General features: G+C 44.5%; 2 protein-coding genes across 2 annotated transcripts in view; one reads left to right on the top strand and one right to left on the bottom strand.

Moving 5' to 3' along the window:
- nbeab (neurobeachin b) overlaps positions 1 to 25,840 on the top strand; it is a 203,999-nt gene that overhangs the window by 88,024 nt on the left and 90,135 nt on the right. The window contains exons 26-27 of the mRNA XM_035383683.1: positions 9,075 to 9,221; positions 18,449 to 18,585. Coding sequence (XP_035239574.1) covers positions 9,075 to 9,221; positions 18,449 to 18,585 — 284 coding nt within the window. The remainder of the gene's footprint in view (positions 1 to 9,074; positions 9,222 to 18,448; positions 18,586 to 25,840) is intronic.
- mab21l1 (mab-21-like 1) lies at positions 19,752 to 22,606 on the bottom strand. Its single transcript, XM_035383682.1, has one exon. The coding sequence runs from the start codon at positions 21,729 to 21,731 to the stop codon at positions 20,652 to 20,654; it is 1,080 nt and encodes a 359-aa protein (XP_035239573.1). The 5' UTR covers positions 21,732 to 22,606; the 3' UTR covers positions 19,752 to 20,651.

The raw sequence follows: 25,840 nt of genomic DNA, 5'->3' as shown, positions 1-25,840 counted from the left end.
GGAAGTCCAAAGGCTAAGGGTTTGTTAGATAGCTTCTACGCTCAACATTTTATTTTGCTGCATATTATTGCCGTGGATATAGTGCGGAATAAGGAGTATTTTTTTCTTTTTTTTTTCTTTTTTTTGCTGCAAAGTTGTTGTTTTTTTTTTTTTTCGTTTTTGAATAGAGTAAGAAAAACGCTTGTGTGAGTCACCCTGGGGAATCATTAGTGAAGTTCGGCGTAAGAGGTGCAGGACTGCCAGTGTAACTGAGCAGCCTGCGTCTGACAGTCGAAGCCGAGTGTGATTGTGTTTATCCAGACGTGCAGGATACGGGTTCGGCTTGCGGAAGGAGGGAGGCCACAAACGCTGGTTTTACTTTGATTGGGCGCCAGAACAGAGCGACGCAAGTTTATTTTTTTCCGTTAAGATTTGAGTTCAAAATAGGTGTGGATGGTTGGAATTTTGTGTGCGTGTGTGTGTGTTTGGCGGGGAGGGTGTCTCATGTGTGTGTGTGTGTGTGTGTGTTTTTTGGTGGTATTTTTTGTGAGTGCTGCCATTTGCATATCATATTTGTAACAGGAAATGAGGTTTTGGAAAGGAACAACAGGTGGCTGAAATCAAAGAGTGATGTTCTCAGACTGTCACGGAAAAGAAACCTTTGTTTCCCCCCCTGACCCTGGGGAAGGAAATGAGCATGGCTCAGTACAGCTCTCTGGCCTGGCATCTTTGCCCTCTGACACCCTATGAAGCCGTTTCAGGAGGCTGCGCTGTCAGTTTGTCAGCAGCTATTCCTCCCTGGTCTAGCACTTTAATACTGACCTGAGTGTAGAGGAATAAAAGTCTCAAAGCAAACACATTGATATTTAAAAGATACCCGCCATTGTGCTTCAGAGTGGTTGATTTCTCTACTCCTAAACTTCTGAAATTAGCTAATTGAACACAACTAGCGTTAGTGTTAGCATGTGCAGTGCCAGAGAACTTAGCACTATCACGCACAGTGCAAGAGAAGTTAGCGTTAGCATATACAGTTCCAGAGAAGTTAGCATTAGCATGCACGGTGCCAGAGAACTCAGCATTAGCATGCACAGTGCCAGAGAAGTTAGCGTTAGCATACACAGTGCCAGAGATGTTAGCGTTAGCATACACAGTGCCAGAGATGTTAGCATTAGCATGCACAGTGCCAGAGATATTAGCATTAGCATGCACAGTGCCAGAGATGTTAGCATTAGCATGCACAGTGCCAGAGATGTTAGCGTTAGCATGCACAGTGCCAGAGATGTTAGCATTAGCATGCACAGTGCTAGCGAAGTGGCTCAGGATCATGGGAAAACCCTTTTGTTGAAGACACTGTTGAGACCTGGGCAGAGTCTTCGTGAGCTCTTTCGTTTAGCTGCAGTGTCTTTGTGTTTACGATGCTGTAAAGTCAGTGTACTGGCCATCGGTTTCACATGGCGAACTATCAGCATTAAAACTGCAAGTGGACTTATTTCTCTGTCCGTTTCACCTTTAAGGTATTTACTCTCTTTAAAAACATGTGTGTGTGTGTTTGTGTTGGTGAGTGATTTTCCATGCGTACGTGTGTGTGTGAGCACACGTGTTCATGCGTGTGTGCATATGTGTATGTGTGCATGCATGCATGTGTGTGTGCGTGCGTGCGTATGTGTGTGCGTGCGTGTGTGAGTGTGTGTGTGTATGCATGCATGTATGTGAGTGTGTGTGTGTGTGTGTGTATGCATGTGTGTGTGTGTGTGTGTATATGTGCGTGCGTGCGTGCGTGCATGTGTGTGTGTGTGGAGGGGTCAGCAGAGTGGACGGTGTGTGTATGTGCCATTTAAAAACCTGCCCCCCTGTCTATTAGCAACACTGACAGCATAACAAGCGCCCTTCGTTCCTGCCTCCTCCTTTAATAACCTTTCATGGTGCCGTGAGCCGGTGGAACCAATCAGAGTTTATTGTCAGCTGATTGGAATTGGGCAAGCATGAAATGGAAGCCAGGTTAATATTGATCCAAGTCTTTAACGGCCTGTTTTACCTCCATGTGTCCTTGCTGTCTCCTTTCAGGTGAGCAATTCTGCTCGCTCTGACCTGCTGGACTGCTGTGACTTTCTATCACACAGACCTTCTTTTATGGCTGATCTTAATAGGACAATGTGCTGGATCAAAAAGAATAGCATTGCGTTTTAGCCTTTTAAAAACATTTTGGGGAAATATACGTAAACGGCACGGATCTTGTGGAAAAAATACACAGGTGTCATGTGGAAAAATACTTCAGGTGGAGTTTGTGTTTATTTTTCCTGAGTTTTTTCTCTCTGTGCATGTACAGTAGTTCTGTTATCCTACTGTACAACGTACAGTAGAATAAATAAGTATCTGTTGACTTGCTTTTACTAAGCCAGGTTAACAAAATAATCTTCCTGAAGAATTTTTCTTAAACTTAAAAAGTTTGTTTTTGTGTTTAACCTGCTTCACTGGAAAGACCATTTACAGGGCAAGCGAACACCCAGTCCATTGATTCTGGTTTGCAGATGTGGTGGGCATCAGCCAATGCTGTAAGTGTGTTTTAGCAGAGTGTTGGATGTGTAAGTACTGCCCAAACTCCGCTCGCCGAGCCAAGAAACTGAAACTAAATAAAGATTACTGTCAGGTGGAGAAGCGATACAGTACCAGACATCAAAGTGTTTTTTTTTTTTCCTTTTCACTTTTTATTCCGGGGGGAACGGGGGTGGTGAGGGCGATGAGGGCTCACGTCACAAATCACAACAAAAGAAGCGCACTGCATCATGGGTAGTTTTTCTCACCCACCCCCCCGTCCCCCCCCCCCCCCCTTTTTGCATCGAGCTCTGTATGATGAACACTGACGAATCAGTGCCTTACTATGACATCACAGCGGGGGCGGGGTCAGCCTGCCGGCCGATCAGTGTGCCCTTTACAGAGCCAGAATGCAGATCTCAGAGAGAGAGAGAGAGAGAGAGAGAGGGGCTTTATGGGAGGGAAGGAGCGAGAGAGGGAAAGGGAGAGAGAGAGGGGTGAGGGAGCGAGGGAGGGAGAGGGGAGTGGGAGAGAGAGAGAGGGAGAGAGAGAGGGGTGAGGGAGCGAGGGAGCGAGTGAGGGAGAGGGGAGTGGGAGAGAGAGAGAGGGAGAGAGAGAGGGGTGAGGGAGCGAGGGAGCGGGTGAGGGAGAGGGGGAGGGAGTGGGAGAGAGAGAGAGAGGGTGAGGGAGCGGGTGAGGGAGAGGGGGAGGGAGTGGGAGAGAGCGAGAGGGAGAGAGAGAGGGTGAGGGAATAAATCCTGGGAAAGAGGAGAGGACCTGCGAGTAACGGCCGCTTGCTGTGGAGGGCCGCGCCTCCCCCTAATTATCCCATTTATGTTCATCTCCCCGCACAATGTAATAAACCGGGAGGCCATTATTATCTCCCAGACCAGGGTCAGCCATCGGCAGCAGCCCGTCTGTACTTCCGACAGTCCTCTGAGCTTTCTATCTGCACACAGATAACCTGATAAAGCTTCGACAGGCGGAGAGAGAGAGAGGGGGAGAGAGAGAGGGAGAGGGACAGAGAGAGAGAGAAGGAGAAGGAAACAGGCAGAGACAGAGAGAGAGAATGAGAAGGAAACAGGCACAGAGAGAGAGAGAGGGAGAGGGACAGAGAGAGAGAGAGAGAGAGAAGGAGAAGGAAACAGGCACAGAGACAGAGAGAGAGAGGGAGGGAGAGAGAGAAAGAGAGGGGGAAGGAAGCGGGTACAGAGAGAGAGAGTGAGAGAGAGAGAGAAGAGGGTGGGAAAGGAAGAGACAGGCAGGGAGAGAACGCGGAGAGAACGATTGGGGGGGGAGGGAGAGAAAAAGTGAGAGGGAGAGGCTCCACATTTGGAGGACATCTCTCCGTGTGCACGTGCTGTAGTACAGGACCGTGCAGCAGTCTCAGATTTCACTTTCCTGTCCGTGATTTATGTTCATAACATAGATGCTTGAGAGCGAGAGTCAACATGTAACAAAAAAAAAAAAAAAAGAAAGATATCGTCATCGGGCACAAGTTCCTCCATTGGCAAGCCGAAACACTGACGGCAGCGGCCACGTCCAAGATGGTGGCGGCCAGAACTCTGCTTCTGACCGCAGTGCATTCGAGGGTTCTGTTAAGATCTAGTTAAGTGCTCTTCTGCGTGCTTGTGTGTAGATGTGTGTGGAGATGTAGGGAAAATATGTATATAAATAAATACCAGACATGTTTAAAAAACGTTTTAGGATTCATATAAAATGTAGTCCCCTGGCTACAGTAATAATTTCTGATTTATGAAGAGTCTAGGACTCTTTCTTAAGGCTTTCAACTCTTATCTGTACCATATTTAACCGTAAGACTACTGGACTTTTAAACATTTCCAGCATGCAAGTCACTGGCTAAAACCGTACAGGGAGTCCGATCACAGCCTCCCGAAACCGCACTTCCTCCAGATTTCAACACTTAAGTTAAAATACGTAAAAGATACATTAACTAGCAGTGACTAGCGCAGCTGAACAAACTCCACAGGCACTGCAGAAGATTCAGCAGGCACTCTTATTTTTCTCATTCGTTGTTTTCTGTGGATAAAATGCTGACAGATTGAGTTAGCCTCTTGAGTTTAGTTCATGAGTAGTAGAGACTGTGACTGTGCTGCTCGTTCTGATTTCCTGCAGTTTACAGAATGTCATCTACGCAATGCGCTAATGTACTAGCGCGTTTGCTAACATTAGTGGATCCGTTCACAAATGCAGTTAAGTAGTTTTTCGGAGGTGAATAGAAAGGCAGATGTTTCGAGCAGCCGTGCTCTATGCCTAGCTAGCAATCTGCACTAAATGCACGACACGTTTCAGCTTTGAAAGCAGTTGACATTATTCGGTTAAATTATGCAATTTTGAAAACCCCATACGGTTTCTGGTTTCTCAATTTAGCTGCCTTGCACCATAAACAAGTTTGATCTGTCTTCTGGTGTTTGGGACACCCTCAAAACGTGAGCTGTTCTCGGTATTATTTTCGTAATTCAATCAAACGCAGGTTCTGTGGGGATTTTTTCAATCAGTTAATTAAATTTCATTTTGTTGACTGATTTGAAATGAGTTTGAACCCTAACACTAGAGGATACCCTGGAAATTGAGGCTCGGCCTGTCTGGGGAAAAGCCGCTGACTGACATGGAGTCATTAGTGGGAGATCATTTAGGAGTTGTTCTTCGTTTGATAAATGCCACTGCATGGACTTACCCCAGTTTCCTCTAACAGCAGTCCTTTCCTGTCAGTGCTTATGGCTTGAGCGGTTGATTGTTTGTAGAGAGTGAGCCTGCACGTGTGCACTTGTGTAATCTCATAATATTTACTCCGGCCGGTGCTTCTGAGGCAGCCGGCTCCTGCCCGTACTGTAAACTTCCCCTCAGATAAACAGACGCGCGCCATCAAAACCAGCTTTCTCTCTCTCTCCCTTCCCACAATCCTCAGCGTGTCATCGAAACCGGCTCTCTCTCTCTCTCACTACCCACAATCCTCAGCGTGTCATCGAAACCAGCTCTCTCTCTCTCTCACTACCCACAATCCTCGGCGTGTCATCAAAACCAGCTCTCTCTCTCTCTCTCACTACCCACAAGCCTCAGCGCGCCATCAAACCAGCTCTCTCTCTCTCTCCCTTCCCACAGTCCTCAGCGTGTCATCGAAACCAGCTCTCTCTCTCTCTCTCACTACCCACAAGCCTCAGCACGCCATCAAACCCAGCTCTCTCTCTCTCTCTCTCCCTTCCCACAATCCTCAGCGTGCCATCAAACCCAGCTCTCTCTCTCTCCCTTCCCACAAGCCTCAGCCGCCCCCCACCGCCCCTTCTCCTCCCCCCGTTTTCAAAAAAAAAAAGAAGGAGATAAATTAGGATTCGGTAGAAACGGAGCTTTCTGGAATCCCCGCCCTCGGCCCTCCTGAGGAGCCTGAGAGCTCGGCCGAGGTCCCAGCATGCAACACGGGGGCTCTGCTCCCTACGCCCCGCGCTTCAGAGCGGAGATGGAGAACGTAAGGGTCTGCACCGCGGCCTGCGGGTGGGGTTCACAGAACAGTGAGGATCACTCACTCAACGAGGCGGTCTGAGCGAGGATGCAAATGTCCACTCACGAGGCGGTCTGTTAATGTCCACTCACGAGGCGGTCTGTTAATGTCCACTCACGAGGCGGTCTGCAAAGGCTCACTCGGTCAGTTATGACCCTGTTTACAGACCCCCGAGAGTTAGCATGCAGGACGGCTAGGAATTACAAGCATTTGTGGCAGCAGCAACGGCAGTAAAAACAGCTGCAGTAGTCATTTCAGTAATAATAATAATAATAATAATAATTGTTTTGCTGTATTGGGAATGTTCACAATGACTTAATGATAAATTCCCATGTGCAGAAGAGCAGTGTTTTGAATGCTATGGGAGCGTACGGGTTTGAGGATTCGCAAAGCCAGACCACATTTAAACTGAGCAGAATCTGGCTGCCAGTTTCAATAACGGAGACATTGTGCTTGTCGGGAATTGCTCGTCTGTGCTCTCCAAATTAAGGCCACGCAGGAGTATTTTTAAATGTGTATGTGCGGCAAACAAAGCCTTCAGTCATCAAGCTACTGTTTCCTCCCATTAGACATTTTAGCCAGTACCAAACACTGGCACGCATATTCTTCTTTAATTTTATAATACTTCAGTACTTCGGCGTTCAAGATGTTAAGTTATTGCGTTTGATTGTGTCCCCCCCCCCCCCCCCCCTTCCCCGATTCTTAGAAACAGCTGATTTTAAGGAGTCTTGCATTGGTTAGTGACTCATTTTAAGAACGGACAGTCATTTGGGCTGAGAGTGCTGGCTTCATTTCATTCCTTTTCAGAATGCCAGTGAATTCCCATGCTTAATTCCCCGCCCACTTGCCAGAAAGATTTGCACACCACACCACACACACCACGCGCTCAGTTCCAAGTCCTCTGATGAAATTCAGTTTGTAGTAATCTGCCCCAGCTCTAATTTTGGACCCGATCGCTACTCTGAATTCCCCACCATGTTTTCCTTCCAGCGGCTTTTTTTTTCTTTTCCCAAGTGTTCCAAGAGTGCGGAATGTTGATGGAACCCTCTTCCCGGTGGCACCTCCCGTTGCTCTGAGTGCTCCGGGCCCTGTTTTCGGGGATGACGGTAGGCCCCCCCTCTCTGACAGAGGGGTGCAGAGCGCCAGACTGTAGCCCCCCCCCCTTGTTGCCCGTGCTGTGGCGGGGTGATTTGCGGGGCGGAGCCGCAGGTAAACGGCGGTATTTGGCGTTTGATCTGTGGGCCCCTGGGTCAGTGTCGTCCAATACCTGCGCCACAGGTCGTTCAGACACGAGCATCTGCAGAAACGAATGTGGCGTCTACACCAAGCCACACCCCTTTGTTTTACAAATTGCCCCTGTCTTCAGCGGGGGTGGGGGTGTGGGGGGGGGGGGGGGGTTCATAAAAGCTTTTTTGTCAACGAGGTCACCCTTTATTCTCCCCCTCCTCGCGTATATTATGTTGACAAATTGAGCTCTATTTCACTAGCGCTGTTTTGATTGGACGACGGCTGCTGGTCCGGACGTCCATCATTCAGGAGAGAATAGCTTCGCGTGTCCGCGAGGTTTTCCCTTGTCTGCCGTATTTCCTCATTTCTCATTTTGCTTTATTTGTAATCTGAAACGTGTTTTCGTTCAAGGTTACTGAAGTGAATTGCAAATAAAGGTCACTGCGTGGTTGCAATATATCTATTTTTATATTTATGTTTTCGTTTGTTTATAGAACTCCAGGCAGTTTATTTTGTCTGGCGCTCCCTCTTGGTGCCCTGCTCTCTAGCCAATCAGAATTCAGCCTCGCTGCGCTTGCTTTTCCTCTCGTTTATTGCGACCGTAAAGGACGGTTTACAGAATTACGGTTTTGAGTTTTCGCTCGTTCGAGCTTTGATCCGTGACCGCCGGCTCCTCGTTTCCCTACACGGGGCTCACTTTCCCGAAAAACGTTCCTCCTCCTTCCCTCATTGCGATGAAAGCTCGCGTGATATGAGACAGAACAGGAAGGGTCCTTTTTTTTCAATTTCTTTTTTAAGGTAGCGGCGTTGACGACAGTCAAATACGACCTCATCAAGACATGGTACATGTTCCTTAGGGGGAGCGAGAGGCGTAACAAGAGCTTTGCTGGAAGGAAGCGTGTCAGAGGAGTGTCAGACAGCCCTCCCCCAAACCCCCCCCCACACACACACACACACACACACACACGTTTCTTGATATGCCATCTTACTTTTCCGTTAAGAGTTTTCCTGCTCCACTTTTCGCAAGCACAACGTGACCTTAACGCGGGAGTAATCCAGGAGGAGGGGACGCCGTCTTGGCGTAGCCCGCGCGCGCGTGTGCCAGAAACGCACGGCGAGCCTGGCTAATTAATGTTGATTAATGTCTCCTGAGCTCCCTTTTGCCTGAGAGGAGAGAGAGAGTGTGGATCCGGCGCTTTAAATAACCGCGCCCGCTTCGCCACGGCGACGGGACGCGTCTTTGGCGGAGTGTACGCTCTCCTAATTTGCGCTGTCTGTTCAATCTCATTCTCCCCCGGTGACTGAAAACCGCCACCATTCTCCCTCGATAAATAACTATGAGCGGGAAGACGCATCTCCAGACCCTCTGTAAGCTAGTCATTTTAAAAAAGAGAAGGGGAAAAAAGAAAGAGTTTTCGTTATTGACCTTGTCTGGTAAGTGAGTGTTTTCCTGCGATTTGCCAGCTGGAATCGCATTCGTATGTTTGTCTTAATGGCTTGTGACACAAACGGCTAAGGGATGATATACGGTGACCATAATAACAGGGTGGCTCGGGAGTTTGAAGCGGACGCGCTCGCGCGCGGGCGAGAGAGAGACAGCGCCAGCGTGATTGACTCGTCTCCAAGGCCGACCGTGAGCAGCGTCTCCTGCTCTCCTCGCGAAAACGTCAGCGTTCGCCGTCGCTTGGAGAGAGCCCGGCGACGCTCGAGCGCAGAGGCCACGCCCCCCCCCGTGGTCCCCGGTCACGCCCTCCTGCTTTACCCCTCTCTCTCTCTCTCTCTCCCCCCCCCCCCCCCCCCCCCACCCCCCCCCGCGCAGGCACGGAGGAGGACGAGATGGTCAAGTCGAAGAAGGCCTTCCGGAGCCAGGCGGTGGTCAGCCAGAACCCCGAGTCGGAGCTGATGCTGGAGGGGGACGACGACGCCGTCAGCCTCCTGCAGGAGAAGGAGATCGACAACCTGGCGGGTGAGCGACGCACCTGTGCGCTGTCCCCCCCCGCCAGTCTGGGCCCCCCACCTCGCCAGTCTGGGAGCCCCCCCCCCCTGAGACCCCGGAGAACAGGGGCTGTGTTTTGTTCCGTCAGCACCTCCTTAAATATATATACTTCCACCTTTTCTTTTGGAACTCTATAAGTGCAGCTGTACTCTCTGACCACCTTTTACAGTGCATTCCACTGGTTTCTATTTAAAGGGAGCCCAAACCAGCTCTCCTGTTAAACGTCAAATACAGCCTGCTGCGCCATTTCCTTTGTGGTCGGGCATATCCAAGGGCAACTCCATCCTTTGGTGGGTCGGAACAGTTTCTGGACACACTGAACCCTTAAGCTGCTGTAGACCATTGCACTCACACGCTCAAATTATTTCTGCCTTCTGTGTCTGCAAAGCACAAACTAAGTAATAGCAATAAATAATTATGAATTTTATTGGGAGAGTACATTTCACATTACTCCATTGCTTTAAGTAGACATGCGAAGGTGGTTTGTAGCCAGTGCAGGTTACATGCACATATGAATAAATGTTCTTGGTAGCTACGAATGTTTACAGCCAGTGAATGCTGTCTTGGGCTCAGATACATTATCTAAATTGGGCGGGCATGTCCTGCCGGAAGGCTTTGTTTTTTTTTTTACCTCCTTAACACCTCCCGGCTTTACTCAGATTAGCACGAGTGAGCAGCCTGTCGTCTTAAAGAGAGACTCACGGTAAGTCACGCGACAGGGCCCATGCAGCGGTCAGCGTGCGGCGCCGGGGCTGGCTTTGCCCCGTGCGCCAGAACTGTGTACTGACGGGTGTAAGAACGTGAGGCGTCTCTGTGCCGATTTACTCTGTTACTGAAGCCAAACGTTCCACTTACGGTCCTTTACCAACTGTGTGCGATATATTTCATTTATGACCTGTGTGTGTAGTGTATTTGCATATAATGTAACATATATTAGATATATATGTCTACATTGAGTGTCTACAATGTAAACATATATATTACATATATATATCTACATTGAGTTACTGTCCCAACCAATCGCCATTTGTGAACCAATCAGAGTCCATCGGATTAACTTTGTAGTAATAGGCCACAATCTTATTCAATAACCCTTCCTTAACCCAAAACCCAGTAACCTATGTTCCCTGTAAATCAAATCTCAGATGCAGAGTCGCTCCATTATTAAAAATGTTCCCAGTTTATGTCCGTCAGTTTTCAGGTGTGCAAATCGAGTAATGGCATGGGTTTGGGACAGCAGGTAGCTTTGTGACAGTTGTGAAGAGAGCACATGTTTAAGTTTAAGTTTAGATAATGGCGTTCGGGCTTTTTTTAAAAAAAAAAATGTGTTTTAAATATTGAAATGATTTAACACTGAGCTGAAAACAACTCAAAAATCTTTTCACAGTTGCCAAGACTTCTTAGGAAGAGCCACTATCCCATAGAGCCTACAAAAGTGTGTGTGCATGTGTGTGTGTGTGTGTGTGTGTAAATGACATCCAGCAGGGCTCTTAATAAAGTTGTAGCAATTACAGTAACTGGCCCTCATTAGGAGATTAATCGGTACGCACCTGCTTAGATGACGTAGTTCAATGTTAAACCTAGGATTTATTATAATCATAAAGCCTACTGTAAAATGATTATTATTCCTTCCTGGGTATTTTAACATTCGGTTTTAATACGTGATTTGTCTGACACAGGGGGACCCCCTGTCGTGTGTCTTTGTGCCGATTGGCTCGTTTGTGTCCCAAACGCCCCCTTCAGCTGAACGGTGGCCCTTTTGAGCCTTGTGTGCCAGACTCTGGAGTCGAAAGAAAGAAAGAAAGAAAAGAGAGACTTTGAGACGCGATTGTTTCTGTCGCGCAAGAGCAGGTTGAGCGGGGGCTTTCGCTCACGGGCGCGGGTCTAAATAAAAAACTTATTCTTCTGTCAGCGGCCGTAAATTTTCGAAACGTTCGCCACGTTCCAATGACAAGCGTTATATAGCAGCAAATGAGGCGAGGTAATATTTGGTTGCAGTGCGGGTACTTCTTTAGTCAGGGTGAGACAGGAGCTGGTTTTATTTTTTTATTTGTTTTTTTAATTTTTTAAAAATGAAATATTGTAGTATTTACTCCAGGGTTGTTTTAATAAAAATGAATATAATATGAGATTTATCTCTGAGGGTTCAGACGAGAGCGCGGGGAGACAGCTTTGAGGCGATAGCACGCCGCAGCGCGTCATTACAGAATGAGCGCTGCTCGAGTGAAGCCATCGTCGCGCGCGTGTGAGCCGCGTTTGGATGTTCCTGAGCGCGGCCCGAGCGCGTAGCGGCGTGCGGACGAACGGCGGCCCGGCAGACCCCTGGCCCCTCCCAGACGGGCTCGGCGGTACGGTCGCCACGGTCACCGCGCTCTCTACGCGCCGCGTGAACACGGGGTGGACACGAGGCGGGGCAGAAAGAAGAAGCGCTGGGGCGGCCCGTGTCCTAACTCGGAGATTGCTCCCCTGGGGACCGAGAGGGGGGGGGGAGCGGGGGCGGGCTGGCTGTCAGGAGCACTGTGATAGCCCCCTTGGCCTGTCACGGGGCGGGACGGCCAGATGAGTCCCCCCCATGGCCCAGCGAGACGCACGGGGCGTAGGCGAACACAGCATCGCACTTTGTCTCTCTCTCTCTCTCTCTCTCTCTCTCTCTCTCTCTCTCTCTCTCTCTCTCCCTCTCTCCCTCTCTCTCTCTCTCTCTCTCTCTCTCTCTCTCCCAGCCCAAAAGTGTAGACTCGGTACAGAACTGTCACGTCACCTTACGCTGCCACTGAGGCCCAAAGGTCGCCGGTAGTGATCATTAAATATTCACATTTTTTCGGGTGAAGGTTAGAGGTGCGGGGAAATGCCGTACAGGGTGAGCGAAAAGGTACTGTATGAGAGATTGTCTTATTCACTTTATGACCACTAGGGGAGCTGCACGTGAAAGGGAGAGCAGGGGTTGGCACAGAGCTGGTGTGGCTCCCTTGTGTGTTTACAAACGGGCAGCATGCACGTCTTTAAATGCATACGCAACTGTGAAATGGAGGGGGAAGGTTTAAAGGAAACGGTCAATTTAGTGTCTGCTGCTACTCTGTGCGTGTGTCTGCGTGTGTGTGTTTTTGTGTGTATGTCCCTGTCTGCGTGTATGCGTATGTGTGTTTTCGTGTGTCTGTGTGTCTGTGTGTATGTCTGCGTGCGTGTATGCGTGTGTGTGTGTGTGTGTGTGTGTGTCTGTGTGTGTGTGTGTGTGCATGTCTGTGTGTGTGTGTGTTTGTGTGTGTGTAAGTTTATGTGTGTGTGTGTGTGTGTGTCTGTGTGTGTGTGTGTGTGTGTGTGTGTGTGAGAGAGAGAGAGAGAGAGAGAGAGAGAGAGAGAGAGAGAGAGCAGTAGATGAAAACAGTCACTTGAGGGAGAGAGTGTGCAGCTGCTGATTTGCAGCTCTGTTGTTGGGCTCACTGGTGGGCGGCGGTGTCCTGAGACTGCAGCACACCAGCGCTCTCTCTCTGCTCCCTGTGTGCCCGTCCACACCGTAACGACCGGCCTGCAAGCATGCCCGCAGAAACGCATCTGCCCAATCCCAGCTCGCCCCACCCTGCTCCACCCCCTCCCCGCCTCGCCCCGCCCCACACCACCTTGCTCGCCCCACGGCGCTCCACCCCCACCCTGCCCCGCCTCACCCCACACCACCTTGCTCGCCCAGCCCCGATCCACCCCCCTCCCCACACCATCACACCCCACCACACCCCATCCCCGCCCCCTCCCCTGCCCACCTTGCCAAACCCCACCCTAACTCACCCCGCTCCACCACACCCCACTCCACCCCACCTTCCATACAGGAGGCGCTTGGCACAGCCGCCGCTGCCTGGCGAGGCTGATGCCCGACTGCCCGTTGAGCTGCGGTCACCAGGCCGGTTATTTTCGGTTTCCTTTTGCGTAAACGGAACGCGCGCTGACCGTCTTTAACGCCAGCATCGAGCGAGCTCGGCTGGTCTGCTGCTCGGCCTCTCGCTCCAAAGGAGCCGAATTTGGAGGCAGTTGAGGAGCGAGGGTGGCTGGAGCAGCTGCTGGAGGTGTCCGTGTTTGAGCCCATGAGCCTTTGCCCCCGGGTAAACGGACCTTTTGCTCACCGTGTGGCTTTCTTTAAAAAAAAAAAAAAACTTAAAAAAAAAAAAAAAAACTAATGAAACCTTGGATGGGAACTACATTTCAGCCATGCATAGCACCACTGTCGGTATATTTCACCCGTATTAATTCAATTCAAGTTTATTAACCCAATTAAATCATTACTAGACTAGCTCTGTCGCCAGTTCACACCTTTTCCCCTAGAACTGTTCCGGCAATTCATATCTTTGTAATATAAAAGTAGTCAAATGGATATCAAACCTTGGGTTGTTTTGGCAACCAATGGTTAGGCTAACTGGTTTTTGAACTGTAAAGATACTAGTCCTTTGGGACATGACCTACTATATATCAGGCAGCCGGTTACTGGAATCCCACAGAGTTCCAATAGAGCTAGATAAAACAATACATTTGATTTATGTAATGCATCTAAATTGCCTTTGTAGCCAATGGAATTACTTTTTTGGTAGAGTGAGAGAGATAGAGAGAGAGAAAGAGGTTTTAGTATATTTTATAAAACCGTCTTAAAGTGGTCTGAGTGTGGTGCGTTAGTCAGTAACGTTCAAATACAAAACATACAAATGGAATCGATGCGTATCCTTCATGTTCAAACGGCGCTTTTCGTATGGGGCCTGTTCCCCATACGCTTCCTTGTACAGCTGTGAGGTTGTGGGAAAGGCGCGCGACATGTTGGACGAACCCCACATTTCTCCCGCTGCTGGCTGACTCAAAGTATTCGCCCTCCTAACTCACCCAGTGCAAAACAGAGAGAGAGAGAGATGCTTGTTTTCAATTTAGCCCAAAATTACGGCATAAGACAAAAATGTTGCTGGAAAATCGTATTTAATTAAAACAATGAAGAAAGCATATTGAAACAAATATTTAAAAATAAACAATGCCACGAGAAATAGCTAATGCAATTTAATATTTACACAATGAATATAATGGTCTGAACGAACAATCGACTTTATTGTTGAAATTAACATTCACTTAATCTGTAAATCCAAATAAGCGTATTTCTTGTAATTTAGGCCTAGTCGTCGGCTAACATAGTTCTATGTTGTGCTTTTATCAAGGCATTGTCTATTAGCCTGAATATTAATATTTTCATCAAGACAAAAGAATATGTCTTGATGACGATATGAATATTTAGTGCTGCTATATCGCATGTTCCCTACTGTTTAATTTAAATGCACGATCTGCTAGCAGAACAATAAGGTACTGAAACGGCCCCCGTGCGGCTGTCGCGGGGCTGCGGTGTCACTGCGAAGAAACCGAAAGCTACCCGGTCTGCTCTGCAGACGTCAGCGCACCGACGGGCAGCACGAGCACCGTGGTCCCACAGTATGAACATATAAAACAACACCTGTTTCGGTTTACTGCTCCAGTTTTCCCCACCATCGTCTGAAATGCTCCCAGGAGTATTCTCTCTCTCTCTTTATCTTTTAAGTTATGTTTGTTTGCTTGATCCCCTTTTATTTCGTTTTCTTTCTTTTTTTTTTTGTTGAAATGGGTTTAAGACGACATGTGAAAGCAGGCGAGTGTAAAAGTATAGTTTAAATTTTATAGTGATTTATTTTCCTGCAATTATACTTACAATTAATGTTTTTATTCCCATGCGCGGATTTTGGCCATGAACAGTGAAAACCTCAAACTCAATTATAAATAAGATGTTACGTCAGTTGTAGATATTGAAATAGTCTAGTTTGATTTCAGTAATTTGTGTTAATATTCCTTATTGCACAGAGGTTTAAAAAAATTAAACTGGCTAGATTTAATTACTTGATTATTGGTTGAGTTTCAACGAAAAGTCATTGGAAACGAGTTGGTCCTTTTAGTTGTCGATGAGCCTATACAGAACGAATGTAATTGTAACATAACGGAGCTACACAAATCGTTGTTAGCAGATTTAAACATTTGCCACCTTTTGACTAACTATCCAGAGTGCTGGAAGATGGCATTGTGTTTGCGCCAGTGTAGCCTACATGACATGCATATAATATGGCGCGTGACGATAGGCTACATTCTGGCTTTACGTCGACAGGCACCTCATCAGCATCGCCCACTTCTCCGAGACCCCGCGTGTGCTGTTCCGGACATGTCAAACATATTTTGACGTGCGTAATGTTAAGGCGCGCTGTGGCACGTGAATCAGGTCTTCATGCAGTGCAGTACTAGCAGCGTCAAGTGTTGCGATAATCTGGGTCAGAGCTACTCTGCGATATGTGTAGGCCTATATTTTTTTTTTCTTTTTGAAAAAAAAAATCCTCAATATTCACGTTAGTCTATTTCTGTTATTACTGTGCGCGCATGCTGTGTATATTATTATTATTATTATTATTATTGTTGTTGTTTATAGACTAATGTTAATGTTTATATCGTGTTATAAGAGTAAGAAATAGGCTATATGGCAAATTGGTACAATACATAAATAGCTCCGATAAATGCGTATTTGTTTTAGTATCAGTACGTGGACACTGGACAGATCATTTTTATTTCTTTTACATTTTTGTTTTATTAAATAAATACTAGAAGTGAACAGATTAACTCCTGTGACATAACGGGAACCTTAGTAGGCCTACTTTATTATGCTTTATGTAAACATTTTAATGCTATATCCTAATTATGGAGGGTCTATCCCAGAAGGGATTACCGCCTAATCCTCTCTCTCTCGCGGTGGATGGAGTGGATTAGCGCCGTATTGTCTTTCTCTTTACAAGTGTCCCTTCAGGCAAATGCACAATCGGTTCTGTACCCCTGAAACATGTTATTTGACATACGAGGGGGGCCGTTTGTAATTGAAGGTTTCCAACCGACAAGTGAAAGATAACATACCATTAGCAGGCGGAGAGAAATTCACAAAATAGCATTTTAACGCGCAGCGGAAACAAAATAAAGGTAAACAAAGACGGCTATGAGTGTTTTTTTGTTGAGGGAAAATTTGCGCTTCTGCAACTGACAATAGGACGTTTTGCGCGAATTTACTGGATAGACGAGTCACGTCGACATGCATTACACAAGTAGGCCTATTAAGGTAGGCGTATAGTAGTATTTTCCATACGCAAATTTAAGAGACGATATAGTTACCATAATTCCAGCCCTGCATACCTTTTATTGAACTGAATAGATAAAAATACTAAGTTTCTTATGTAGATTTTATTATTAATACAACGATAAATATAATACCAATAATGGAGCCAGTCTCAAGATTTATTTATAGAACATGAAATAGGTCATTTATGTATTTATTTTTGTGTTAACTCCCTAAAAAATGTTTCTTGTCAGATAATGATGAGAGAGTTAGGGCAGTAGTTTACATGCTTATTTAAAGACGTATTTCAAGTATCTAAAATGTAGTAATCCGATTCTGAATATACACAGTACTATGAATACTTAATCAATAATATTCAGCTGTGCATAAGCAAAATTATATATTATTAAATCATGTTGATCTTTAATGCAAATTTAAATATTTAGGCGCATATATATATATATATATATATATATATATATATAGACATACACACATTTGGTTAATTCTCCTAATAATTAGTGATTATTTTGAGACAAACGGGCAACTCCATTCTTAACATTATGAAATTAAAATGGTCTGTGGATTACCTTCGATTTCATTAAAACCATATCTAGCATAATTACACCCGTATCTGAATGGCGTATGATTGTTAAAGAATTAACTGTTATGCGCAGGTTAAGCCGTGGGATAATGTTTTACTCAGCCAGAGAGGGGGAGATTTGGGAGAAGTCGAGCCGACCGTTTCTGAAAACGGTCTACGAGCACAATGAAGGAGAGCTCTGGGAATTGAAAGCAAAATCCGCTTGTAATCTTGCAACAGTATCGGGCATAATTGGCTGAGCAACCTAGATTAAGATTGATGAGACATTAAAGTGGCTCTTCGGAGTTCAGGCGATCGATAAATATCCCAATTTCAAGAGCTTTCTGGCGCGCTCGAGACAGATCGGTAGATCTGTGGGCTGAGAATGTAACGACATTGTGCTGTGTACCGAGCAAAAGATGGAGGATGGAGAGAAAAGGGAGAGGGAGAGGGAGGAGGGGCGGAGAGAAAAAGAGAAAGAGAAATCACATGTGATCCCAATCAGCTGACCGTGGGTCAGAATGCTATCGTTATGTCTAAGAAATATTAAACATAGCCTATTTTTCGAAGCTCAAGTTTTGCCGTTTAGTGATTAGAATTTGCATTGATTTTATTTTCCCCCATAAATGCATAAATAAAACACTGAAAACACAAGTCGGTTCTCATACATCTTCAGACATATGTGAAATTATTTTTAAAATTATAGAAATTGCATTATAGGCTACCCATATGTCAAATGTAGTCCTGTGTGGTTATATTTGCTTCTCTGAGGTCCTGTGTGATAATCGCTAGGCTAGAGCCTGATGGGCGTATTCCAAATTGTATTGAGATAGTTCTTATTATTTATTATTTCAATCATGTATATTAATAAACTCTTTTAAATTTGACATCATAATTAAGTAGTGACTGAGTAGCGAATTGGTCTTAAAGTTAATGCATTTTAATCGCTTTAAAAGAACAGATGTAAAATCCAGCTGGAGTAGCCTATAACGCGTTAAGCGGTTTTTATTCTGGTGTTTTAAAAGTATAATGGGAGAAATCTCTTGCATTATCCACCTCTTAATTCTTCTGGTTTAAACGTTATTTTTATGAAAACCTGCCTGCTACGCAGGACATTGTTTGAAATTTGAATTAATTATGTAGTTTCCCTTCTAATCATTACAATGTTTTTATTGCATAAATACATAAAACAATTTGGGTATCCATATAACAATTTGGTCCCGACGTATTGGCCTGTTGTATTTGGCCATTTGTGCTTTCCGAAATCAGCTATTTTCTGACGACTATTTAATATTCAGTTAAAAACTAAAGTGATGTAGTGCACTTCCTTACAGCATGCCCTACAAATTACAAATAAAAAATGTCGGCTAATATTTCAGTCGTTTCGTAAATGGGCCTGTACTAGTGGACACCTTCTAAGACTTTAAATATAGAAGCTACGTGTGGCCTTACATGAAAGAATTGTTACCCTGTCACTTACAGGCCCTGTGGTCCTGAGTACTCCAGCTCAGCTCGTGGCGCCGGTCATCGTAGCTCGAGGGACGCTCTCCATCACCACGACCGAGATCTATTTTGAGGTGGATGAAGATGACTCCGCCTTCAAAAAGATTGACGCCAAAGTAAGTTTTTAAAAAATATTTCCCTTTTTCGAAATTTGAGAGTAACACCAGATTCGAATGTGCTAGGATGCTGTGTGTGAAGTTCCGTTGGTAGCGCCTTCACATTTTTTGTTGTTTAAAATCTGTTTCTTTTGACAGTGTCCAGTAGGCTACATTTTCAAATGTACAATAAGAAAGTGTATGTATCACTTAGACTGACATGTTTACTGATAATTACATGAAACACATCGCTTGTCAAATGTATTGTAGTTTTATTACTGTACCACGGGAATCTATGTCTAACGTGTGACAAACCCCTGATATCTTAACCGACGTGCATTTGCAGACGGCAACACTACTGGCGCGAGGTCACTACTTGCGTGCGTGCACGTCTGCCCTACATCTCCTGTACCCCATTATTTATTTATTTTTGTTTGACAACGAGGCTTCGAATGCTGAACTATGAAATGTGTTTATTACATTTCACCTTAATGCTGCGTATGTTTATATATTAAATATATTTAGCCATTTTTTGTGTAAAATTCAAAATTCCATGTCTTATTTGGAGTCATTTTTAATGTACGCTTCCTTATATAAATTCATGAAGCCGAATTATTTCACGCATTAATCTTTGAAACACACGCTTGCACCAGAGAATTGTTCGATTGGATTGTAATGTGAATTACAAGGCCTGAAAATTTCATTCACGAGTATATATTTTTTTCTGGGACCAATGCTCTCAACAAAGTAAAGAAAATGTCCCTTATTTCTACATGACCTAATATGCAATTTTATTCAGACAAAACGTCTGGAATGTGAAAGGCATAGTTCATCAGCAGGATTTTTGCTGTGAAAACACATGGTTTCGTGTGGTATTTTTAAAGTAGGCCCATTGTGCATGTCGTGTATAAAAAGTCATTTTTTAAAATAGTTTGCAGCAGTATAAATTATTTGTTTTGAACAAGGCAGCTGTTAAACCCAACTTGTTTGCAAGCCTTTAGTAGACCTATTTAATTAGAATTTATTGCTACTTGTTAACTGGAAACTTTGTAAAACACGAAACATCTGTGCATTTGATTTCAATTAGGTTACAGACACTGGAAATGCTGTCAAAATATTGCATACCGTACAAAAAAAGCATATCCTTTAAAATATAAGACATTTAATGTACACATGATGAGTCAGGGTTTGGACACAAATAATACTTATTTTTTTATTAGCTCTTTAAATAAATTCAGAGACAGAAATAAAAAATCAAATCACAAAGTGTTATATTCCAGTGTATTTCAAGTGCATTTTCCAAATATATTTATATTGGTTTTTTTTTCAGGCGCTATAATATAAGCAGAATCAAAAAGATGTTTGAATATATTTTAAATAAGAATTCAAGTATATTTGTGGAATGTTTTAAAATTTAACAAATAGTACCATCAAAATGTAAACTTTAAAATTAGACAATTTCCATTGACAATAGACAAAAGTAAAATATCACGGATGTAGTCTACTTTAAATTGATTTCTTATCTACCGGAAAAGTCCAGGAGTGAGCCGATGGAGTTGAAGCACTACTTACGTGTTACAAAACAACATTCACAATTTCATACCACTGGAAGCACAATCTATGAATGTATGTATATACAGTATAAAAACGTACAGTTAGATTCTGTCAAGGCGTTTCCACCGGGCTTCATTTGAAGCAACCTTCTTGCAAGTAAACGTCTCGCTCATGTAGGCTAATGCAATGGGAATGACGATGATATATTTAACACTGATAGTTACCCATCAATTGATTTTGATTGTTGATACATTTTGTTTCCGAATAACAGTGATAATGTTGCTGACATAATCGGTCTTTCAAAATTTAATTATTTTTTGTTGGTGAAAATTAGTGTCATATAATCCACGAGGATATTTCTTTTACACAATTTACAAGAACGTGGATAAAACAGAACAGCAGTGCCAGTGATAAGGGTTTTTTTTTTTGTCCGTGAATTCCTTGATCCGCGGAACATCACATAGGCCTCATAACCACCGGTTAGACCTAGGGGCGTACAAATTGTGTATTTATCGCTCGCTGTTATCGTTACCTCAGAGTTTTTCCAAGCTTTTTGGGTTGGTAAGAATCTCTCTTGCCAAACGCCATGTCTGTTTGGCCGCATTCTCGAGGGCTGAATGAGGTTTTCCCTGAAACAGGTCTAAGTTTGGCAGAAAGTAATGCGGACACCTTCTGCACTGCAAGCACGAGATGAGCTGTAGTAAAATTCCGTTAAGTCGATCCCCGAGACAGTTCTCGTCCCAATCCGATTCCCGTGGATGTTTTTCACACTCGTACGAGACCAGAGTTTTCATGTGGTAGTTGTTGAGGGGCTGTCCCGGGAGTTCAAGGTGACGGTCGCGGAGTGTCTTTAGCACGGACAGACATTTCTTCCTGCATCCTCCCAGCAGGAGTCGATTCTCGGCTTCGGCGAATTGTAAGACCCAGGCGTCGCTCTCCGCTGAGCTCTGTTTCCCATTTAACGAGTAGCATTCCTTGGATAAAAGGTTAAAACCTTCGGCTTTCACCTCCGCCACCCTGTTTGGTCCTGGCCAGGGGATGTGTGGCAGTGGCCAGTGCGCCGCGCTCCGTGGCCATATTCCCGTGCATTTGAAAGCCGGGGTAATCTGAACCACGTATCTGTCCCTTATGCGTAGTTTCACTTCGCTGGTGTCTGCGACCATCTTTACGACATCTCTGTAGCTGCATTTATCCACCGCCTGTGCCACCAGCGTTTGAAAGCGGGACCGGATCTTGCGGGCCGAAAGGTAACCGGAGGCTGTGATGAACTCTACCCACAGGGACATGCTTCTCTTGCGGCCGTCGCTGAGTTTGAGCACCGCGCAGCCTGGCAGCGAACCGTCGTCCACGAAGTTGAAAACCCCCATCTGATTTAAATAGAGGACCACCTCGAATTCCGTTGGCGAAATCACCTCCAGTCCCTCAAAGCGGTTTTCCATTTCGTTCAGGGAACTGATGAAGCGGGGCTCCTGCACCTCCACCTCCTTCAGGACGTCCGACACCACCTTGCAAACCTCCCGGATTGTCTTGGAGATCGCCGCTTTCCGAGACTGGCATTTCTCGTTGTAGTATTTGTTTAGGTGGTACACCAACTTAGCCTGAGCAGCTATCATATTCGGGCAGAGATCCGGATTGTACACCGGAGTCTCGCAGTAAGCCGACGGATCCAACGCGGCTGTTTGTACGGGAGCCAATTTTAGAGAAGAAAGAAAGCTATTTAGAAAGGAAAAAAGTATAGGCTATTGTTAAAACAAGCCTATTTTATAATGTGCTCAAAGCACTCGCGTAATAAGCTTCTTGGTCATAAATATCAGCTTCTGCAATGTGCTGTCCTTAAAAGTCAGTCCCACTGTTGTAGTCGCGCGTAATAATCAAATGTCCATTGCAAACAGCAGCAAGTATTGAAATCGGATACTTGCACGGCTTTCAGTAGTCAAAACAACCGCCCTTCTTATTTGTGTTTTCTGTAATCACTGCCCGGAGTTCGTAATCGGAAGGCTGTGAAAAGTGCCGCGTGCCTGTGAGTTTGCTCGTGGTAACGGCTGCCGGTGTTGCTTGTGTTTAAGAGCCCAGACGCGCTCCCGTGGAAATTAAAAAAGGGAGGGCTTGGAGACGGGGAGGTCCAATCGCCGTCAGATTCGTCACCGCCTCCAGTTTATCGACAACAAATTAATCCCTGGCTTTTATATACAACTAAAGCTAAAGGTAGGAGTATATAGCGAACAGTGGAAATACACCCACACATTGGGATGCGAAGAAAATAAGGGTTTATTTGTGGCTCAGGCTGTCTGTCCTTCTTATAGGGACGTGTTTTCCGGATAGAATGTCTTGTCTTGGCATATAAGAAGGTATAATCGTTTCAGGATTTGGCGAATGACGGGCTGTCTAAATATAGCTAACAATGTAATTACACGCGTTTGGGTTCTCGTGTGTTTCAAGATGTTTTGAAATTGTGTTCGTATGCATACTCGTTTATATCTGCAGGGAACGCGCGGTTGTGCTAAGAGGTAGCTGGGTTTTTTTTTTGTATGTTTTGGGGTGGGGGGAGTCTTCCAAAAAATTAGACGTGATGGCTTTAATGACAGCTTTAATGATAACAGGTCACCGTATTGGGTATTGTATTTGTTTGTATTTGTACATAGGTTTTGTGCAGCCTGTATGCCTTGCTATGATGTAGTTCTGCGGTATTAAACGTGTAATGTATTATTATTATTATTATTATTATTACAAACTGTCATTTTATACTTAACGTTTTCTATTTTATTTTATGTAACGCTTGTAAATGCATTTTAAGTATTTATTTATTGTATTCATGGGTCGCGGGGAATATTAATGTTAACAGATAAGACAGGCAGCTTCCCACCTAGCAGATATTTTCTTATACAATGAATATTTGAAATGTGCTTTGCCGCGTTTCCTCAGAAGGCGATGTAGTACTACCCTGGTCATATTGGCCAAAAATGTATTTACTTCATTAAAGAGCAGTACGCAGCCCTATGTAGTTCGAGACCTGGAGATTGATTTTGGCTGTAATTTTAATTTCTTTGTTAATGGTTTTTTATATGCATTATTATTATTAGTATTAGCATTTTTATATACAGTATTTAAAAGGCATAGGCTGTTTAGGTTTAGTGTTTGATGTCGGTTTTGGTATCAGGAAGTTCAACGCAAGATTTTTTTCTTTCCCTGTACATTTTATTTTCAAGTTGTAGTTTGGCTTGTGCCAATTTCTTTCAACAGTAGTTACCTTCTCGTGCGCACAATTGAAGGTGATGTTTTTCGTTTTCTCTTTAATAAATACTTTTTAGATGTATGGTATCAGCATTGACATATTTAAGTATTTACGTAGGCTATAAAAATTAGCTGCAGCCAAATGGCATATACATTATTATTTTCATATATTTAAGAGGATTTAATAAAGCGCCGCTTGTCGAACGGTAGTGACATTAGAATTTTATCGCGCCAGCAGTGCTTCTAACTTTAAAAGTGATTGTTGCATTTGGCTATTTAATAAGCTTTCCTTATACGACTTAAATCTGAATAATTTATTTGTGTATTGCAACGTGATTTAATTGCGGTTTTAGATCGAAATGACTCGTACTAATTGATATTGTCATTAGAAATTCATTGTCGGCCCTTTTAATCTTTTTTGGCGAAGTACTATCGGGAGCCATTTTAAAACGACAAAATGTTTAAGTTTATTGTTCTTTAGAGGTGGAAGACAAATAAAATATTTTATTTCTAAACAGGAGTTTTACAATGAGCCGGAACCTTGTATTTCTACCTGCGTTAAAAAAAATTAAACGACAGAATACATGTCATCATTGCTTATTCATAGCATTATGTTTCAAGTAGCTTATGAAAATAAAAGGACACATTTACTCATTTACTATTTCCATTCTTTTTTGCTTGTTAAACAAGCACATGAAATGAGTGAATTGAAAGCAAGAGCAAGACATGTCTATTTCAAAGCACTGCAACAACCAAGAAATAGGCATTCATTTAATTTAAAAAAAGGATTTTTTCTGTCATCTCTTTTTTTTAATGTGTGCTGAAAATGGAAATAGTTTAGCAGAAATTACCGAACTCTTTAGCGTCAGTTTAAGCAAGGGGCAGCGGTTGTCTCATACCCTGTATGTCTCTGATCTGTGCTTATTTAGTGAGCGGTGTTCAGGCTTGTTATTAGGTGCTGCGCTGCAGTGTCACTGCGACTCGGTCCAGTTCATAAATAAGCGGATCTTATGTACCGTATAAGGAGTACAGTTTAGATGCTTAATGCTTATTATGAGTGTATGTATGCATGTGTGTGTATGTATGTATGTGTCTGCATGTGCGTGTGTGTGTGTCTGTGTGTGTATGCATGTGTGTGTGCATGCTTGTGTGTGTGTGTGCATGTGCATGTACATGCCTGTGTGCAGTGTGTGTTTGTGTTTTGTTTGTGTGTGTTTGTGTTTTGTTTGTGTGCGCAGTGTGTGTTAGTTTGTGTTTTGTTGGGGAGCCTGTGTTTAGTAACGGGCCGTGCTCAAAAGGAAGCAGCCAGTCGCATCACAATTCTGATCCACGCTGAGGCGCTAGGAGTGGCCGAACAGACTGCCTTTCCCACAGGCTCCCCCCGTGGGCTCGCTGTGCAAAGCGGGACGTAAATGTGTGGACATTTTAATCATAAAGAGAACGAAACAAAATCGCGAGTCAGTCAGAGACACCGACGGAGTGCTGACAGCGAAGAGCGATTCGGAGGACGGGGTTTTTGAGGGTCGGTAAGGGGTGGCGGATGAAGACCTGGGGGAACTCCCTGTTAATCTCACCTATAGGGTCACGCCCTCTCCTTATGTGTTTACTCGCACCAATAAATATTTCCCTCCCACTCTCGACCAGAAGGAGCGCAGATATTGATATTGGCAGGCTGTTTGTTTTGAGTGTCAGAAAGTGTAAAACTGTGGAGGAGGCTCGGTAGCCTGTCAGTGTGGAGTTCAGCGCGATAGCGTGGACCTCACATTTTGAACGGCCGATTTCAGAAGTAACCTGCTTGAATTATTAATTTTTAAATTACTGTTTTTAAAGCATACTGTCCTTTATTATTTATTTATTTATTTATTTATTTATTTATTTATTTATTTATTTATTTATTTATAATGTGTCAATGTGAGCTTCATGGTCATGTCGAAACACATTTTCCTTTATAAGTGCCTGTTAGCATATGCAGGCTGCAGAAAGGCTATACCAATTCTGCTTTCTGCTAGCGGTGGAGTTCTTTATTTTGGGCTGGTGTGAAGGCTTTCAGTTCCAAGGCCCAGGGCAGTGCCCAGCATGGCTTTATGCTACAGGAAGGAGAGGCAAGATCTGACCCTCTGTGCCTTTTTTTGGATCCAAAACTGGCTTTGCTGTCTCTCTCAGACACACCCACACAAATGCGCACACACACACAAGTACATACAAAAACACATGCACGCACGCTCATGCCTACACACACGCATGCACACACGCACACACACAATCATGTACATACACACACAAACATACAGACATACACACATGTGCATACACACACACACATAGACACACACACACGGACATACACACACATATACACACACACACACACACACACACACACACACACACACACACAGACATACACACACACACACACGGACATACACACACACACACACACATACACACACACACACACACACACACTTTCTCTCAGCTGGTACCTGAC

This window comes from Anguilla anguilla, chromosome 12, assembly GCF_013347855.1.
Source record: "Anguilla anguilla isolate fAngAng1 chromosome 12, fAngAng1.pri, whole genome shotgun sequence".
NCBI classification, from domain to species: domain Eukaryota; kingdom Metazoa; phylum Chordata; class Actinopteri; order Anguilliformes; family Anguillidae; genus Anguilla; species Anguilla anguilla.
This window is presented reverse-complemented; position numbering and strand designations above follow the sequence as displayed.